This window comes from Mauremys mutica, chromosome 5 (assembly GCF_020497125.1).
Source record: "Mauremys mutica isolate MM-2020 ecotype Southern chromosome 5, ASM2049712v1, whole genome shotgun sequence".
NCBI classification, from domain to species: Eukaryota; Metazoa; Chordata; order Testudines; family Geoemydidae; genus Mauremys; species Mauremys mutica.
The window spans coordinates 119,484,627-119,505,742 of NC_059076.1; the positions used below are offsets into that span (position 1 = coordinate 119,484,627).

The following is a 21,116-nucleotide window of genomic DNA, read 5'->3' on the forward strand; positions in this document are numbered from 1 at the left end:
GCGACCTTCACACCCAAGGCCTCTGGTCGCCCCAGGAGCTCGCTCTCCACATCAATGTACGCGAGCTGCGAGCGATCCGCTTCGCCTGTCACACCTTCCGCTCCCACCTGCAAGGCCGCTGTGTGACAGTGTTCACGGACAATACAACAGCGATGTTCTACGTGAACAAGCAGGGCGGAGCCCGCTCCTCCCCCCTCTGCAAGGAAGCGATGCTCCTGTGGGACTTCTGCGTGACCCACTCCATTCACCTGGAAGCGTCCTTTCTTCCGGGAGTGCAGAATACGCTGGCCGACCATCTCAGCAGGTCGTTCCTCTCCCACGAGTGGTCTCTCCGTCCCGACGTCGTGCACACAGTCTTCCAGAGGTGGGGGTTTCCCCAAGTAGACCTATTCGCGTCCAAGGAGAACAGGAAGTGCCACCTGTTCTGCTCGTTCCGGGCTCACTCGCCGGGCTCCCTGTCGGACGCCTTCCTGTATTCCTGGAAGACTCACCTCCTCTACGCGTTTCCTCCGTTCCCGCTCGTACACCGAGTGCTCCAGAAGCTTCGGAGGGATCGCGCCACCGTCATACTGGTGGCTCCGGCCTGGCCGAGGCAACATTGGTACACCCTGCTGCTCGAGCTCTCCGTTCGAGATCCCATCCCCCTTCCGTTGTGGCCGGACCTCATCACCCAGGACTTCGGCAGACTCCGCCATCCGAACTTGCAGTCCCTCCATCTTACAGCCTGGTTGACCCACGCAGAGAGGGACTGTTCGGCGGCCGTGCAGCAAGTCCTGCTGGAGAGCAGAAAGCCTTCCACTCGCTCCACCTATCTGGCGAAATGGAAGCGGTTCGCGCTCTGGTGTGACCAGCGAGGCCTCAATCCGTTCGTGGTCCCTATCCCTACCATCCTGGACTACCTCTGGTACCTTAAGGAGCAAGGTCTTGCGGTCTCCTCCTTGAGAGTTCACCTGGCAGCAGTGTCCATCTTTCGTCCATCCGTGGAAGGTCGGTCCATCTTTTCCAACCAGATGGTTTCCCGCTTCCTTAAAGGCCTCGACCGCTTGTACCCGCCGGTGCGGCGTCCTGCCCCGACCTGGGATTTGAACCTCGTGCTGGCCAAGCTGATGGGTCCCCCCTTCGAGCCCTTGGCCACGTGCTCCCTGCTCTACCTCTCCTGGAAGACTGCCTTCCTCATCGCCATTACATCGGCGAGACGAGTGTCTGAGCTCCGTGCTCTAACGGTGGGTCCACCGTACACCGTCTTCCACGGGGACAAGGTGCAGCTTCGACCACATCCGGCCTTCCTCCCTAAGGTGGTGTCGGCCTTCCACCTCAACCAGGAGATCTTCCTCCCGGTCTTCTTTCCGAAGCCGCATGCCTCGCCTCGGGAGCGGCAGCTTCACACCCTCGACGTCCGCAGGGCCCTCGCGTTCTACATCGAGCGGACGAAGCCCTTCCGGCGCTCGCCCCAACTCTTTGTAGCAGTCGCCGACCGCATGAAGGGCGAGCCGGTCTCCTCACAACGGATTTCCTCCTGGGTTACGCAATGCATCCGAACATGCTACGAGCTTGCTCGCGTGCCACCATGCCGCCTCACCGCTCACTCCACGAGAGCGCAAGCCTCGTCGGCCGCCTTCCTGGCCCATGTCCCCATCCAGGACATCTGTAGAGCGGCCACCTGGTCTTCTGTCCACACCTTCGCCTCCCATTACGCGTTGGTGCAGCAATCTAGAGACGATGCAGCCTTCGGCTCCGCAGTCTTACACTCTGCCACGTCTCACTCCGACCCCACCGCCTAGGTAAGGCTTGGGAATCACCTGACTGGAATGCATAGGAGCAATCACTCGAAGAAGAAAAGACGGTTACTCACCATAGTAACTGTTGTTCTTCGAGATGTGTTGCTCCTATCCATTCCAGACCCGTCCTCCTTCCCCACTGTCGGAGTAGCCGGCAAGAAGGAACTGAGGAGCGGACGGGCCGGCTGGAGTATATAACAGGCGCCATAGCGGCGCCACTCCAGGGGGCGCCAGCCGGCCCGCCGGAGTTGCTAGGGTAAAAATGTTCCGGAGAAGCCGTGCACACGTGGCGCGCACACCTGACTGGAATGGATAGGAGCAACACATCTCGAAGAACAACAGTTACTACGGTGAGTAACCGTCTTTTACTATATGTGGTGGTGTAGCTGTGTCGGTCCCAGGGTACTAGAGAGACATGATGGGTGAGAGAGACAAGTTTTCAAGCTTACACAGAGCTCTTCTTCAGGTCTGGGAAATGTACTTAGTTTCACTGCCAAATACAAGGTGGAACAGTTTGTTTAACATAAGTACTTAACAAATATTTCAAGAGACCATTCAAGGTGAAGTGGCCTGTGAACACCCTCCAGTCCGGGGAGGGAGGGGGAGAGAAAGCTGCCTCCCCTGCTTCCTTTCCCTCCTATAACTGGAGGGATGTTAACGGGGCACTTCACTTTGAATGGTCCCTTGATATATCTGTTAAGTACTTATGTTAAACAAACTGTTCCACCTTGTATTTAGCAATGACACTGGAAGGCTGTGTCTACACTGGCAGAGTTTTTTCGCTGAGAGTTTAGTCACTGATGATAAAAAAAAAAAAAGCACTTGAAGAAAACTGCTGTTGTGTGTTCACATTGTCTTCCACTGGCGGCATAGCATGTTCACACTTCAGCACTTGCATTGCCAATGAGAGCAGTGCACTGTGGGTACCACTGTGGGAAGGCAAAGGGAATTGTGGTGCATCATGGGTCTGGGCTCTATTCCCCGTGATGCACTTCTTTCTGTCCCAGCATTCCATGTGCTTCTGTCTCCAGTTTGTGGCATTTTTCAATGTCCCTTGTTTTCTGCTTTCCCCGTCACATCTGTCTGCAGGAATGGATCCCACACTGCTCTCCATTGCTCTGCTTGCTCTGCCTAGCACATCGCAAGTGGCAGGGGAGTTATTCTTGAAGTTACAAATGCAGCGGCAGCCACAGTTGCCTGACGTGGTGTCCGACATGGAAAGCAGCAACATTAGATTGCTTTTGGCTTTCACGGAGGAGTTGAACACAGTGGAACATTGCTTTTGGGCTCGGGACACAGTGGTGGCATCATATCATTATGCAAGTCTGGGATGACTAGCAGTGGCTGCATACGTTTTGGATGTGGAAAGCCACCTTCCTGGAACTGTGTGCTGAGCTCTCCTCATCCCTGTGGCGCAAGGACTCGTGAATGAGAGCTCCCCTTTTGGTGGAGAAGCGCATGGTGATGGCAGTGTGGAAGCTGGTGACTCCAGACTGCTACTGGTCGGTCACGAACCAGTTTGGAGTGGGGAAGTCGACCACTGGGGCTGCGTTACTGCAAGTGTGCAAGGCCATTAATTGCATCCTGCTGCGAAAGACTGTGACTCTTGGTAATGTTCATAAAATTGTGGATGGCTTTGCAGAAATGGGTTTGCCTAACTGCAGAGAGGTGATAGATGGCATGCCTATTCCAATTCTGGCACCAGACCACCTTGCAACCAAGTACATCAATCGGAAGGGGTTCTTCTCCATGGTTTTGCAGGTGCTTGTGGATCACTGTGGTTATTTCACTGACATTAACATGGGTTGCTCTGGAAAGGTGAATAATGCACAAATCTTTAGGAACACTGGCCTGTACAGAAAGCTGCAAGCAGGGACTTTCTTTCCAGACCAGAAGACTACCATAGAGGAAGTCGAAATGCCCTGGCTCATGAAGCCGTACACAGGAAACCTGTATAACAGTAAGGAGTGGTTCAATAACACGTTGAGTAGGTGCAGAGTGACCGTTGGATGTGTGTTTGGCCGATTAAAGGCATGCTGGCGAAGCCTATATGGCAGGTTAGACCTGAATGAGGAAAATATTCCCCATGGTTATAGCTGCATGTTGTATGCTGCATAATATTTGTGAAGGGAAGGGTGAACGGTTTATTCAGGGGTAGACTGCTGAGGCAGAAGGCCTGACTACTGATTTTGAGCAGCAGATGCCATTGCTATTAGAGGGGCTCAACTTGGGACAATAAGAATCAGGGATGCCTTGAGGCAACACTTTGAAGATGAAAACCAGTAATGTTTGTTTGCTGTGCTGGGAACTGCAATGGTTAATTACATTTGGTATGCTAGGAAGCAGTTGTGATTGTTAAGGCCTAGGATTCAGTGTAAGGAACTAATAAAAGTGCCTGTTGATTTGCAGGTGCCATGTGTGTAAACAAATAGAGTGCTTATAATTCAAAAAACTTTGCTTTTATTGCCAAATAAACCACAACACCTCTCTCTCAGTGGGGTTGACGGTACCAGGGGTGCTGATTTTCATAGTATAGGTCCAGTTTTCATTTGAAAAGCTGTCTGCAGGGTGGAGTGTAGAGGAAAGCGCAACGTGCCAGAAAGCGGAAGGGAATGCATAGAGGGCGTGCATGGGAAAGAGTTCTGAATGTGCTGAAGGGGAGGGCGGGCATGCATCTGCGCAGTCTGTAGTGTTATGAAAGTGTGGAGCATGTGGGTTTGATGCTCCAGAACTTTAATCAGCTTCTCTGTGGCATCTCTGTTTTAAGAATCCTTCTCTTGTCTTTCCTGCTTTTCGCTTTCCCTCCACTTCTTGCATTCAGTGTTTTCTGTCTGACTGCTGCAGCACCAGCTGGAATGTTTCTTCCTTGGTCTGTCTCAGTCGTTTTCTTATCTTGCACAGATGCTCTGCTGCTGTTGGGGGGTTGGTTCTCAAGTTCAAGTCTGGAGAGGCATAATTAACAATAAACAGAAGCACTATTGTCAACTACACATCTTCCCAGCTGACCATGGCGGCTCCTTGCAGCAAACTCTCCTGCTTGGAGCACATCTGAGTTGTTGCATCTGCTGTCACTGTGGGGAGAGGAGGCTATGCAGTCCCATCTCTGCTCCGGCTATAGGAACTTAGATATCTATAGTCAGGTTTCGCGTGGCTTGTTGGAGAAGGGCTATTAGTGGGATGTGCAGCAGTGCTGTGCGAAGATAAAGGAGCTAAGGCAGGCATTCCAGAAGGCAAGGGAGGCAAACCATCGCTCTGGTTCTTTGCTGAAGTCCTGCCACTTTTATAAGGGGCTGGATGCCATCCTTGGGGGCGACCCCACCTCCACTGCTAAGAGCCCCGTGAATACTTTGGCAGGACTGGAGGTGGCAGACAGTAGAATCAGCCCCAAGGCCAGTGTTTCTCAAGATGCATGTGTCATGCACCTTTCCAGACCCACCCTATTGATGTCAATGAAACACCCACAATGATCCATAAGTACCTGAAATACCATAGAGAAGTAACCCTTTCTAGTGATATACTCCATTGCAAGATGGATCCGGGGCCAAAATTGGAAAATGCATGCCATCTATTGCTCTGCCGCAGTTAGGGAATCTAATTGCTGGAAAGCCATCCAATATTTCATGCACATTGCCAGAGTCACAGTGCTTCGTAGCAGAATGCCATTAATGGCCCTTCATGCTTGGGTTAATGCAGCCCCAACAGTTGACTTCCTGACTACAAACTGATTTGCGACCAAGTGGTAGCAGTCTGGAGTTGCCAGCTTCTACACAGCAATCACCACTGAGAGGGCAGTTCTCATTTTGGTCTCCTGGTGCTGCAGTGTTGGGGCAAGCTCCACACACAGTTCCTGGAAGGTGGCTTTCCGCATCCGAAAGTTTTGCAGCCACTGCTCATCATCCCAGACCTGAATAATGATGCGATCTCACCAGTCAGTGCTTGTTTCCTGAGCCCAAAAGCCATGGTCCACCATGTTCAGTTGCTCCATGAATGCCAAATGTAATCTGGTGGTGTTTCTTTCCATAGCACACAGCAAGTCAGGCCATTCTAATTCCTGTTCAGAGCTCGTGATTAAGGCTGAGAGTTTGTCACAGAGGTCATGGAAGTCACAGATTCCGGGACTTTCTAGGACCTCTGTGACTTGTTCTGCAGTCAGTGCGGCTGGCCTGGGGACCGCTTGGGCAACCCATGGGCCAGCTGCTGCTGGGGCAGTCTTGTGCCACTGTGGCCCCTCCTCCAGCAGCAGGAATTGGGGAGAGGGCGTGGGAGGGGGTGAGGGCTCTGGGCGGCTCTTCCCTCGGGGGACTCCCCGGAAGTGGTGACGTGTCCCTCCCTCAGCTCCTAGGCCCGTGCACAGGCACTGCCCCCACAGCTCCCATTGGCCATGGTTCCTGGCCAATGGGAGCTGCAGAGCTGGCGCTTGGAGCGGGGACAGTGCGCAGAGCTAGGAGTTGAGGGAGGGACATGTTGCTGCTTCCGGGGAACCACGAGGAGCTGGGCCGGGAGCCTGCCAGTCCTCTTCTTCCTGCCGGCCCTCCCCCCCGCCCCAGCACCAGCAGGGATCCCAGGCCACTCCCTCCCCAAGTCATGGATAGGTCATGGGCCATGAATTTTTGTTTTCTGCCCATGACCTGTCCATGATTTTTACTAAAAATACCAGTGACTAAAATGACAGGTTTCAGTGTAGCAGCCGTGTTAGTCTGTATCCGCAAAAAGAAAAGGAGTACTTGTGGCACCTTAGAGACTAACAAATTTGCTCAAATAAATTTGTTAGTCTCTAAGGTGCCACAAGTACTCCTGTTCTTTTTGCGTGACTAAAATGTAGCCTTACTCATGATATATTGCATGACCATCCGCAATGTGTTCATAACAGTAACCACAACAGTAGAGAGTAGTGTGGGATCCATCCTTTCAGACAGAGATGGGGGGCGCGCAGTAAACAGAGGCCATTGAAAAATGCCATGAAATGCCGTCAGAAGCCCAGGGAATACTGGGACAAAAAGAGCAGCATCATGGGACATTGAGCCTGTACGCATGATTCACTGCGATCCACTCCATCTTCCCACAAATTCTAGCTGCAAAATGTGGCGAGTACCACAATGGGATAGCTACCCATAGTTCATTGCTCTCATTGTCAATGCTAGAACACCAGCTGTGGATGCGCTCTGCCAACAGAGGGAGCTTAGTATGAACATGCACAAGCGTTGTAATTATACCAGTTTTTGATGGTCAGCTTCTGTCAACAAAACTCTCTAGTGTAGACAAGGCCTAAGTACGTTTCCTAGACCTGAAGAAGAGTTCTGATTAAGAAGTTGGTCCAATAAAAGAAATTACCTCATCCACCTTGTCTCTCTTATTTACTATTACTACTGAATCGAATGACAAATTCATAAGAATGTGGTCCTGCAGACACTTCTGAGTACAGTGCTTTGTTGTGTGAGTAGTTCTGTTGATTTCAGTAGGAATATACACTCAGTAGTAAGTATTCTTCAAGTGTTTGCTCATGTCCATTCAATGTCAGGTGTGTGTGCTCGCCACATACACTGGTGGTGGAAGTTTTTCCCCCAGTGGTATCTGTCGGGCCAGCTCTAGCACCCTCTAAAGTTGCGTGCATATGCGCCAATACAAAGGGCACCACCGGCCTGTCTTCCCCTCCCCACCCTCAGTTCCTTCTTATGGCCAGTGATGGCGCTGGAATGTCCATATCAGTGGTCTTTCGTATCTGTTTTCAGTAGTGATTTTAGTGTATATAGTTACTTCAGTGTAAGTTATAGATAGTCCCCTGAGGGACTTAGCCCAGGGATAGTGCATGACCAGGTCCTTGGGCGTCAAGCTCTGCAAGAAGCCCGTGCCTGTCAGTGATCCTCACCAGAGCTGCTGAAGTGCTTTGGGGAGACCCACATATGTGACATGCAGGATCTGTAAAGGGATCAAACAGCGTATTAAGAAAGAGTGGGACAGCAGACTTAGAGCGCTTCTCATGGAGCCACTTAGCGCCAAGTACATCAACATCAATAAGGCATTCCCCTTCACTACCGACCTCACGGCACTCATCCCAGTCTCCGGTGCCTGCCAAGAGACGTAAGAAGCATACACAAAGAGGGTGCTTCCCAGTGTCCCACAAGGGAAAGATGGGGGATGAGCTGAGACTCATGCTGGGGTGCTTGTCTTCTCCGGAACTTGGTGAGGCAGCAGCCTCACCCAGCAGACTGCCACGCATGTCTCAGGACCTGTCTCCCTGGGAGCAGTAGGGGTGTCTGACATCTGACAGTGCCGTCTACGCCCGAGGCGTTTCAAGCAGCCATGGACATTGTTCCCTTGCTGGTGACACTGACACCTTATGAAGAGAGATCCTAGGACCTCCCATTGGTAATGTGGGCAGTGGTCTTGTCTAGAGGCAAGCTGGCAATGGGACCCCTGCAGCAGTTCCCATCCCCACAGCACCGTGACGGTCACCAGAGTCTCATCAGTGATCTCTGGAGCCATGCAATCAGAGACCTGATACTGCTTGCTGAGTTCCTGGCACCAGTCCCTCAGCGGTGGTCCCAGAGGTGCACCCCGGTCCCCGGAGTGCTGCCGCTGATCCCCTGAGCACTATCATTGGTCGCCAGACACATAGCATCGCTCCACGGAACCCCTGTACTGCTCCCCAAGCACTAAACACCAGCCCTCCCAATACTGTGTGGAAGCGGAGACGGCAGCAGCACCGCCCTGGTCACTGAGGGAGGACCCTTGCTCTGAGGGCGAGGAGATTGATGTACCCAAGAGCAAGGTGTACCCTGCATTGCCAGCGGGTTTTCCCCCAGGCCCGTCAGTAAGCGCATGGCCACAAGGCCAATGGCCTGTACCCTGGCAGTTCTGGAACCCGTGGGGGTTCCTCCCTGCCCTGGAATACCAGGTACAACGCTCAGTCTCTGGTGCCTCAGAAAGGTGGTCAGCAACGGTATACCGCCCAACTCAGATGAAGGATCGGTCTAGGGTACCCATGCGCCTCCAGTAGCCTCGGACAAGTCTGCCCCAACTGGGGAAGTGGAATTAGTACCTCCCCCTATTCTGGCCTCTTCTTCCTCCTCACCTGATGAGGCAGTGGTGGGACCATCTCTCTTGGTTCCACAGTTCCACAAGAACTACTTAAGCTTGTTGGTTCAAACTTGGGCTTAGAAGCGGAGGATCTAAAGGAGCCCACTGACGCCCTATTCAATATTTTGGCAGCAGCGTCCCCATTGAAGGTCACCCTTCCCGTCCATGAGGGGGTCGTGAAACTTGTCAAGACCTTATGGTAGACCCCATCTTCTCTGCCCCCTATTTCTAAGTGCACAGAAAGTACTATGCCCTGCCAAGGGCTTTGAATATCTGTACTCTCATCCCTCCCCTCAATCCTTAGTAGTCACAGTGGCCAATAAGAGAGAGACAAGGTCAAACCAGTTCGACCCCCAAAAAAGAAGTCAAAGAGTCTAGATCTTTTTGGCAGAAAAGTTTATTTGACTGCCAGCTTGGAAACTGAGCATATTGAACCACCAAGCTTTTCTCGGGCAATATGATTACAGTGTGTGGCACTTTATGGCCAAGTTTGCTGACTCTCTGCCACAGGAGTCCAAACAGAAGTTCTTGGCCATACTTGACAAGACAAGACTGTAGCCAGGGCCTCTCTCCAGGCAGCCTCAGATGCTGCCGACTAAACAGCTGGAACAAAGGCATTGGCTGTATCCATGAGGTGGGCATCGTGGCTGCAGTCATCTGGCCTGTCCGTGGAAGTCTAGCAATTCATCCAGGACTTCCCCTTAGATGGATCGGCTGTATTTTCAGAACAAACTGACGGGCTGCGTGGACTAAAAGATTCTAGGGCCCACTATGCTCCTTGGCCTTTACACTCCCACAGCCTCAAGGAAGCATTTCAGGCCTCAACAGCCTCAGAGGTTTGGGGGCTAGGCCAGGGCTAAGCCCTATAGAAAGGAGGATAAGGGCTACAAGCACCGCCAGAGCCAACCGTCAGCCACATTGACCCAATCAGGCTCTAGCTGCCACCCTCCTGGGAAAAAGCAGGCATTTTGAGGATGCGCCCAAGGGCAGCCTCCCAGTCTACATCAAGGATCCAACCCCCCTCTTATTTTCAGACTGCCCATTGCCCTCCCTTCTTGCTTGGACTATTATAATATCAGACCAGTGGGTGCTTAGCACTGTAGCAGTGGGGGGCCTCAACAAATGTCTCAAAAAGTTGAAGTTCTGCATGGTATCTCTGGCCTCCATTATCCCTTCCTGGATCCTAGAAACTGGTATGCCGCCCTTGACTTAAAGGATGCATACGTCCACTGTTTCTATGTTCCGTGGCCACAGAAGGTTTCTATGGTTTGTGGTTGGAAGGACTTGCTACCAGTTTGCAGTGCTCCCATTTGGTCTAGCAACAGCACCAAGAGTGTTTACAAAATATATGGTAGTAGTCACAACCTACCTCAGACATTGGGGTATTCAGATCTTACCTGTATCTTGACAATTGGCTCATCAAGAGTCACTCGAGGCCACAAGTCCAACACGGTGTCGTAGTAGTTTGAGACACCTGCCAAGTTCCGGGCCTGTTGATAAATGAACAAAAATCAACACTAGTCCCAGTACAAAGAATGGAGTTTATCGAAGCAGTTCTTGACTCTACCCGAGCCAGAGCTTTCCTACCAGAAGCCAGATTCTTGGCAATGTCAGATCTGATTGCCCGAGTCATGATTCACCACAGCCCAAGTATGCCTCAGACTGCTAGGGCACATAGCAGGGTACACCTATGTAATACAGCACGCAAAGCTATGTCTTAGACCCCTACAGATGCGGCTGGCATCGGTTTACTCTGCAGCCAAACATCACTTGGACATGGTCCTCATAAAACCACCACAAATTCTTACCTCCCTAGCATGGTGGTCAAACCCACACCATGTGACAGAAGGGGTTCCATTTGCGACTCCATGTCCCTGGTGTTGGATGCCTTGGACTTGCAGTGGGCAGCCCACCTCAGTACACTCACGACCCAGGGCCTGTGGTCTCAAGAGGAGCTGTTATTACATATAAACGTGAGGGAACTCAGAGCCACCCGTCTGGCTTGCGAAGTGTTCTTTCCCCAACTGTCGGGCAAAGTAGTGCAGGTATTGGTGGACAACACAGTATCAATGTTCTGTCAACAAGCAAGGGGGAGCACAGTCATCAGCTCTCTGCCAAGAAAGCCCTTTGTTCTGTATCCAACATGTCCATCTATAAGCCTCGCATCTCCTGGGGATCTTGAACACTTTATCAGGTTGCCGCAGCTGGTCGTCCTCCTCACACCACAAGTGGTCCTCTACTTGGATGTCACTGGAACACCTTCCAGAAGTGGGGAACTCCCCAGGTGGACCTATTCACTACCAAACAAAACAGAAAATGTCATTGGCTTTGTTCTCTGCCCGGCCTGAACAAGGGCTCGCTTTCAATCCCTTTCTCCTGTTATGGATATGCAACCTGATGTATGCCTTTCCACCAATGCTTCTCATCAACAAGGTTCTTATGAAGATCAAGAGGGACAAGGCCATGAGTCATTATGATAGCCCTGGCTTGGCATGCTTGTGGATGCTTCCAAACCGCCTGAACCTGCTCTCGCAGGACCACAGACCACTGCTGCACCCAAACCGTGCCTCCCTGCACCTGGCAGCATGAATACTGCATGGCTAAGCCTCGAGGAACAGGCTTGCTCCAGACAGGTCCAACGTGTTCTTTTAGAAAGCAGAAAACCCTCTACCAGGGCTACTTACCTGGCTAAGTGGAAGTGCTTCACCTGCTGGGTGTCTGAATGGAACCTCTCTCCATTTCAGTCATCTTTACAATCCATCCTAGAATATCTGTTCCATCTAAAGCACCAAGGTTTGGCACTCTTATCGATCAGGGTACACCTGGCAGCCATATCAGCCTTCCACTCTCACATCCAGAGCAGATCAGTCTTCTTGCATGCAGTGACAATCAGATTTCTCAAGGACCTGGAAAGACTCCACTGGTCCTTTCCTCGTAGCAATCACTTCTGCGAGACAGGTCTCTGAGATCAAGTCTTTAATCTCAGAACCCCCTTACACAGTGTTCCGTAAGGACATGGTTCAGCTGCGCCTCCACCCAGCCTTCATCCCAAAGGTGGTATTGCAGTTTCATGTCAATCGGGATATCCTCCTGCCAGTGTTCTTCCCAAAGCTATAGAGCTCTAAGGAGAGACATCTACATGCTCTGGATGTTGGACATGCCCTGGCTTTCTACCTTGAGCGAACCAAGCCCTTCTGTAGCTCATCTCAGCTTTTCATTGCAGAGGCTGACAGAATGAAGGGACTCCTGGTGTCATCTCAGAGTACTTTACCCTGGATCTCCACCTATGAGCAGGCAAAGGTTACACCTTCGCCAATAACGACAGCTCATTCAGCAAGAGCACAGGCTTCCTCAGCAGCATTCCTGGCTCATGTTCCAATCCAGGACATCTGCAGGGCCGCGACATGGTCAGCTGTCCATACTTTCATGACACACTATGCCATCACTCAAATGGCCTGAGATGACGCTGGCTTTGGCAGAGCGGTGTTACAATCGACCCATCCATGAACTCCTGGCTCACCTCCAGAGGCACTGCTTGCAAGTCACCTGACATGGACTGGACAGGTGCAAGCACTCGAAGAAGAAAAAATGGTTACCTACATCTTGTAACTGTTCTTTGAGATGCGTTGCTCATATCCTTCCTTGACCCACTCTCCTTCCCCTTTGTCGGAATTCCAACGGGGAGAACTGAAGGGCCCCTTATACCGGCGCATATGTGTGCGACTCCAGAGAGTGCAAGAGCCGGCCCTTCGGATACCACGGGGGGAAAAACTTCCGGCACCGGTATATGTGGCGAGCAGACACCGGACATAGAATGGACATGAACAGCACGTCTCAAAGAACAACAGTTAGGAGAGGTGGGAAACTGCTTTTTTTCAGGATCAGGATTAGGCTCCAGATTTGTAATTACCACTTATTGGTGGTACCTTTTTTCAGCTAAAGGATGAACAGAGCAACTTGTTCATGTTAGTGTATTTTTTCCCTATTTCATGATCTTCAGCTTTACATAAAAGCGGAAGCTGGACGTTGAGCCAGTGTTGACGTTTGCAATATGGCTCATATAAAAAACACACAGGCTAACGTCTTTAAAAGGCATTACATAAGATTCACAAGCTGGCACAAAATACAAATGCTGTTACCACAAATCTGATTACAGAATTTCAGAGTCATGCCTATTGTGGCAAGCTTTCAGTATCTCAGCCATGTGCATTAGTGTTGCAGGAACTAGTTTGTGACAAACATAAATGAAGCATTAGAATTCAAAAATAAAATTTGTGACATTTTATTAATGGATCAAGATTTTTTAAAACATGATGTAACTTTTTTTTTAAAAGAAAGATGGAGTCATTGTTTTATAACCAAACTGTCACTAATTAACTCCTTAACAATCTAGATTTCCTTCAGTGTATCCAAATGATGGCACTATTGCTACATCCACTTTCAGAGGGTATTAGAGAGCAAACATTAGGAGGCTAAGATCTTGTCAACACTACAGGTTACTTGGGTATAACTTGCATCACTCGGGTGTGAATAATCCACACAACTGAGTGACATAAATTACCTGTGTAGACAATGCTATGTCGGTAACAGAGCTTCTCCCACTGATATAGTTACCATCTCTCAGAGGCAAGAATTATTAAGCCACGAGAAGAGCTCTCTCCTGTGGGCTTAGAGCATCTCCACCACAAGCACCAAGCACAAGAACCTTTTTCCATTATAATTAGAAATTGTACCATAATATTTCCATAGGTTGCCAGATTGTTTTCAAGAGAGACCCTTTGCCCTTGGGTGTCAGAGTGCATTGTTATTTATGGGATACTAATGTATGGTTATTGTCTAAACAGTTTCCTATATTGAACACTGATCTGCAAACAACGAGTGGCAGCCAGGAAAAGCAGTCCTGGTGGGAAAAGGCACTCTATTCTCCGCTCTTTCCTGCATCACAGTGTGACGGTAAGAAGACATCTATTATTGAACTAACTGTGTTAAAATTGCTAACTTTACAGATGACCAGAAATAAAACTACCAGCTATATATAACATTAATTTGTTTTTATTATAAATGCTAATTTGGGGGATAACAGCGGCATGGTCAGATTAAATCACATTTTTAATAAACATCTGCTTATCAATATCACTGATAACTTTAGATTTATTTAAAATGAAAATTTAAAAAAAAAACTTTCAACAGTTTATGCCAGTTTGTTCACGTTTTGCTTTTTTTTCCCTCACGTTGGACTATAAAATAGATGAGTCAGCTTCACTTCTTTTTCTATTTATTGTCTAGTTATATTAACACAGTGCTGCAATGTTTGGATTGCTCACACAAAGGGGAATGCTTGTTTAAAAAAAAACAAACAAAAAAAGGGATTCCTTGAAGGTCTTTGATCTGTAAGAACTTGTCTTTAGAAAAACTTAAATGTGGGGCCAAAATTGACCTGATACCATCCCTTTAACATATGTGACTTTGAAAGCACTTCACTAAATTTTGGTACATTTGTCAGACTGGGTACATTTGTAATCAATTGTCGGACTGGTTTTTAATAAATTCAGCCTTTTTTTTCTTGGCTCTAAAATTTAAAATAAACTTTGGATCCAGTTTGAGATTGCCTAATAGTCAGTTGTACTTATTGTAGACTAAATTGTTTCAGTATTTGGGGAAGTAGTGGTAGAGGCCACAGTAGTAGCAAGGATAGAAAGTTAGTTGTCAAGGGAGTAATTGTAACTTGGCCTGAGATGCTGCAGCAGAGGGTCTGGCAATAGGGCCACAAGTGCTTTGTTGACTTATGGTTGGAGGGGAAAGGTTGCTGATCGATTTGCCCTTCATGAAATTGCATATCAAATACGTTATTCAAGGAAATGGTGGTACATCTCTCCCAGCGAGGGGAGTAGCGCTAAAATCGACTTTGCTGGATCAAATTTGGGGCAGTGCGGACGCAAATCAATGGTATTGGCCTCCGGGAGCTATCTCAGAGTGCTCTATTGTGGACAGCACTTTGAACTCTGATGCACTAGCCAGGTACACAGGAAAAGCCCCGGGAACTTTTAAATTTAATTTCCTGTTTGGTCAGCGTGGCGAACTCAGCAGCACAGGCGACCATGCAGTCCCCCCAGAATCATAGAGCGTAGAATGTTTCTACGCTCCCCCTATCATCTCTGTCCCTGAGGTTATCGCAGATTAGAAGGCGAAAAAACACACTCGTGATGACATGATTTCCGAGCTTATGCAGTCCTCCCGCACTGATAGGGCACAGCTTAATGCACGGAGGCATTCATTGGCAGAGGCCAGGAAAGAATTAAGTGAACGCCAAGAGCAGAGGCAGGACGCGATGCTGAGGCTAATGGGGGAGCAAACAGACATGATCAAGTGTCTGTTGCAGATGCAATAAAGCCAACATGAGCACAGACCCCCGCTGCATCCACCGTATAACCGCCTACCCTCCTCCCCATGTTCTATAGCCTCCTCACCCAGGCGCCCAAGAACGCAGGGGGGAGGGGACTCCGGGCACCCAGCCACTCCACTGCAGAGGATGGCCCAAGCAACAAAAGGCTGTCATTCAAACAGTTTGATTTTTAGTGTGGCTACAATAAGCAATGTGGCTTTGTCCTTCCCTCCTCCCCGACCCCACCCGCGCTACCTAGTCCATTATCTCTCTTTTTTTTTTCTTTTTTTAATTAATAAAGAATGCATGGTTTCAAAACAATAGTTACTTTATTTCGAAGGGGGGAGAGTGGTTGGCTTACAGGGAATTAAAATCAACAAAGGGGGCAGGTTTGCATCAAGGAGAAAAATACACAACTGTCACTCCATAGCCTGGCCAGTCATGAAACTGGTTTTCAAAGCCTCTCTGATGCGCAGCGCGCCTTGCTGTGCTCTTCTAATCGCCCTGGTGTCTGGCACGAAACGATTGTCTGACATTGCTTTCACGGAGGGAGGAGCGACTGATGACATGTACCCAAAACCACCTGCAACTATGTTTTTGCCCCATCAGGCATTGGGAGCTTAACCCAGTATTCTAATGGGCGGCGGAGACTGTGGGATGCACCGCTCCATAAGTCGGTGCTAGCCACAATAGTGAGGTCACACTCGGCCGACTTAATGCGCTTAGTGTGGACATATGCAAACGACTTCTATAAAATCGACCTAATTTACCCTGAGATAAATCTGAAGAAAACTTATTAGATGTTATGCATTTTAGTGAAATGTAGATAACCTTGTTTCTTAATGAGATTTTCCTCTTCCTTTTTTGTCTCCTCTACTCTGAAACAAAAACACCTCAAGAATGTTACACAAATGCCAAGGGAGAGAATGGTGTGGGAGAATACCCAGATATAAAGGAAGTTCCCAACAATGAAGAACATCTTTTAGATTTCAATATGGTGAGTGATTTATTTTTATCCTCTGTCATCACAGTCTTTGTGGCTGGCCCCAGTTATATTCCAGACTACAAATTCTGATTCTCTCCACATTTTCATTTTGAAGCCACTTTCTTGTCCTGGCATTTTTCGCAAACCCCTCACCATACTTACCTGTCTTTTGGCCAGGAGGGTGGAATGTAAGCCCTCTGGACTGATTGTGAATTGATTGGTCAGATGTGCTGGAAGAGTGCTGTATTTTTTCTTCACAGAGCTTACCTTCTGTAACTAGGGTGGGACAATGTGCTCCTGCAAACCACACAGAGCCAGCTGTTATGGGGAGTTAACAAAATATGTCTGTTGAACTTTGTGTCCTTCTCATAAGTGACAAACTGCTGCTTTAAAGTGAATGCTACTTTTGCAGTAGGAGAAAATGCCTTTTGTCCCAGTTATTGCTACACTTCACTTTTGCCAAGAATGATAGCTTGGATACGCTTCTACTTAGTGAATTGCCCAACAGGGTATATTGTGTAGTGCTGCTAGCATCTAGATTTTGCACTCAACATACTCCTGTAAGATCATTGATGCAGCTGCAAATACGATGTGTTTCCAGAAGTGTGGCGTGATGCAGACAAACTAGCATGATGTGAGACCTTAGGATTTGGGAATGACTTGTAGAGTTACTCTCCAGTTAGCAGTGATGATGATGTACTCAGAATTACAAATGTGGTTCAGAAATTGGCAAGAAAGTCAGAAATGGAAGACGTTGAACGAAAGGATGGGTGAAAAAAATGCTGTCCTGAATGTGGACTTGTCATCACAGCCCAACCCTCACTATTCATGTCTGTTAGAGAGCGGAAGTGAGAACTGTAACTCTGAATAACTGTGGCATCTTGCCCCAACCCCAAAAATAAATCATTATAAAATCTGCCGGCTTATAAATAGACAAATCTGTTCTGTTTTCCACTGTATGAAATAAACTGTCAATTTAAATCCTTAGGTTTCTTCTGTTCATGAAGCAAGGTGTACAGATGGTAGAAATTCTGGAGCAAAACCAAATGGCTTCAGGAAGAAAATATACTCCAGTGATAGCTCCAGCTCTGAAGAGACAGCTTCAGAAGGTGGAAGTGAATGGGCTGATCCTTGTGAGGAGGAGCTTTTTTCTCGAACTCACCTATAAAACTCCAGAATACAACAAATGATTTAAAAGTAACATGAGATGGAAAACTGTCCTACCTGAGGGTCTGTAGCTCTAAAACAACAACTTGAGTTTCCTCTTCAGTTAACGGATTCAGATATGTATTTATCTTTCTCTTCTTGCTTATTTTATAGTTAGGGACATAAATGTCCTGTTGAATATTTTACTTTCTCCAAACTGTTAAATTCTTGGCTATTTGAACTAGACTAGATTGTGTTGTCAAATCAAGAATGGATGTGCATGTGCTTGTCTTAGTGGTACCACTGCTTTTTTGCATCTTAACTGCAGTTATTATCATTCGTAACTGTAGCCCTACCACTATTACTATCTTACTAGCATTGCAGTGTCTACAACTACTTCTGCTATTCAGACTTTAGCTTTTGGCACATTTAGGATTTGTTCTTTGAGAACTGGGAGATAAATACTAAACACTGTAATCTATCAGTGCCTTTCTGAATGCAGGAGAAAAGCATGAATGACTTGTCCAGTCTTCATTCAGTAAATCTCATAACTTTGAAGTAGGAACAACAGGGTTGTGCTTTAGAGACTTACAGAAACTGTGTTTTCTATCCTATGATTTTCCCCTCCCTCCCCCCATCCTGCAAACCAACACTGAAAATGCTATGGTTTGTAGTCTTTTTGCTAACTGGAGAAGCCAAGGATTTTTGTAGGTATGGAGGCAATGTGGGTTTTCTTTTCTTTCTTTCTTTTTTTTTTTTTGTCCTTTTTAGTGACCTGCCATTATAAGGTAGAAGTATTTAAAAAAAACACCAAACCCCTTCCCCCTCTCCCAACCACTGGAGTTATGTGGGGATTGTTGTAAACTTTGTAACAAGTAATAAGGATTTTGGCTTGTTGCAAATGATTGCATTCGTGTAACCTGCAAATGCATCCTATATTGAATTTGAGCCTGATGACTAAAACTATCTAAAATGCTCAGAATGTTCAGTGTTTTATATGCAAAAGGTCAGTGCTTCACTTGAAAGAAATCCTGTGGCTGCTGCAGTTAGCTGCTGTTGTGGCTGTAATTTAGTAAATCTCGTAGTTCATTTTGTGTTCCTGAGAGAATGTTAGGGGCAAGTTATGTGTGTGGTGGGTGGGAGGGTGGGGAGGGCGGGAAGTGATGACTTACAACATACATGTGTGATTGCAGTAGTGATTGTTGCTTTATGTGACTTGCTTTTAAATTTTATTTTGTTAACCTAGAAAGTCAATACATCATCAAGTTGCATCTGTACAAGACTATCAGCTCCTTGTGCTTTTTAACACATTATGCAAAATTTATAAGACAGGAGGAGCAATATTTGCAAAACTAAACATCCTAAGTTTTTACCAACTATGTTTTTAAAAAAACTAATCTATACAATAGCAGCATGTCTATAACAGCAGGAAGTGCAGACAGTCTAGTACTGACTTGAAAAAGCTTAACCGTTAATTTTGACAGGCAATAAAAACTCCTAAGAATTTTAGCTGTTTGAAATGTGATCTGAACTGGCTTTGAAATATGTTCTGTGGCAGGGAAGTGAATTGAATAACTGGGTTTTGTTGCCTTTTCTTAATTGATAGTACAAGAATTAAGATCTGTGGTTATAAAGCCATGCAAGGCTGCATGTATCCTTTTTGTTGAAACCCTTACTTAATTGGCTTTGTTTGTTCTTACCAGGAAAAATTTTCTGGATCCTGCTATTAAACTACATTATCTTAGGGTTTATATTCAAACAACAAATCTTTTGACACTTTAAATTTTTTTTTAAATTTTATTTATTTGCAGATTTTGGATAGGTTTTTATGTATTTTACTTTCTTCTGGAGCTTCCTTAAGAGGTTGTGTAGCACCTGCACTGAAAACTATTTATCTGTAAATGTAAAAGTAAAATGAACATAACATGTAAATTCCTCGAATCACTACAAGGAAGAATGGAATCGAGCTTCATTCTAGAATAAAAAATGACCAAAAGGACATATTTCAAACACAATCTTTAGCTCAGTTTATTTTGGATAGAGCTGCTTTTTTAGTAAGAAAGGGCTCAAAAACAACAAAGGTGTTGACTTTAGTTACATTGTGGTATAATATTCCAGCACCTTTGAGGGGAAATAAAATGGTATATAAATGAGCTTGGGCAATAACAAATTGTCTGTAGTTGTTTTCATAGTTTAATGGCTAAAGCTCTGAAGCTTTCAGTGAGAGAGTTGAGGTGTGGTTTTTAGTTTTTCTGTATGGATAGAGACACAAAAAAGCATTAAAGGTTGGCAAACGCTGAACTGCACTGTGGTATGAAGCGCATTGCATATCCATAGCACTGAAATATCAGTTTTCCATTCCTGGGCTGAAATTTGTTTCTACTGTTTTGCTTCAAGTGGTTGTATTTGTTCTGATTTCATGTACACCAGAGTAACTGATTTTGTTTTCTTGTGGGGTTACTTAACACCGAATAAAAATATAAAAGGACAGTCGGATGGCCTGTGTGTATTTATTTTTGCTTTAGTTAAAATATATAATTCTCATTCAAATTTGAACATACAACACTTAGTAATTAAATATTTTGAGGTAGAGGATACAGAGTGCAGATATCTAACATGACTCCTCTTTCTATTGCTATATGTCTTTCTGCTCTTCCCTTGTGTTTTAGTCTAATTGAGACAAATATGCACTGCATGTGTCATTGAAATCTTTGGACCCTTGAACTTCTCTTAGGAAAAAAAACATTTGAGAAGAGGTGAGCACACATCAGAATTCCTGCCTAATTACTGTTGTAGAAAACTTCATACCCTTAGGTTTAAAAGAGTCAGAAACCTGTTATTGAGAGAATAAGAATAATCAACTGGGAAACACTAATCTAACCTCCCTGATCAGTGAGATTGAGAGACAATTTTTTACATAGCACTCTTCCCCCAACCTAAACTCAGCCATTCAGACTCAGAATATATTTGATTTGTAGAACTATTGTGAATATGATTCTTGCTTTTTGAAAACCACTAATCTTAACCAAGTGCCTGAAAGTGAAGTAGAAACTTCTCTCTTGTGTCATCTTGAACTGCATAGCTAGGATTTTTTTTAAATTGATACCTAAAGTCCCTATATATCCATAGTTAGACACCTGAACTAAATGGCTTCATTTTCACTGATTCCAGTAGGAAATCTTCTGTAGATGATGGGTATTATATGCCCTAAGTTCTAACAGCAGCTCTAACACACACAGCATAATGAAAAGTGTAACTTGGCCCTCCACACAGAATGAGTCTGACTTTCGTGTACTAGAGAGTGTGGAAATAGTACAAAAATACACAGTTAGGTATGTGACACACATCTGTACAACGTGTATTTAATTGATGGTACCTGTTTTGCAGAGTTCCAGTGTCTTGGTCATTTTTCTTAATTACCTAAATCCATAGAGATGAAAACAATTGTAACTCTGTTCTTAAATTTCACTTCTTGGAAGGATGATCGTGGTGTAATCTGTGGTGGCCACAAAATCAACAGGTTGAGTATTGGAAATACATATACTTCAGAAAAAAGAACAGGAGTACTTGTGGCACCTTAAAGACTAACAAATTTATTTTAGCATGAGCTTTCGTGAGCTGCAGCTCACTTCTTCGGATGCATAGACTGGAACACACAGACAGGGGATATTTATACATACAGAGAACATGAAAAGGTGGAAGTATGCATACCAACAGGCAGAGTCTAATCAATTGAGATGAGCTATCC

General features: G+C 46.6%; 1 protein-coding gene across 4 annotated transcripts in view; it reads left to right on the forward strand.

Annotated features, from left to right (window-relative positions):
- Positions 1-19,858, forward strand: part of KIAA0232 (KIAA0232 ortholog) — a 108,067-nt gene extending 88,209 nt beyond the window's left edge. For all 4 annotated transcript variants that reach the window (XM_045018556.1, XM_045018558.1, XM_045018555.1 and 1 more), the window contains exons 7-9: positions 13,700-13,808; positions 16,137-16,234; positions 17,211-19,858. In XM_045018556.1, coding sequence (XP_044874491.1) covers positions 13,700-13,808; positions 16,137-16,234; positions 17,211-17,390 — 387 coding nt within the window. In that variant the 3' untranslated portion in view covers positions 17,391-19,858. The remainder of the gene's footprint in view (positions 1-13,699; positions 13,809-16,136; positions 16,235-17,210) is intronic.
- The last annotated feature ends 1,258 nt before the right edge of the window (positions 19,859-21,116 follow it).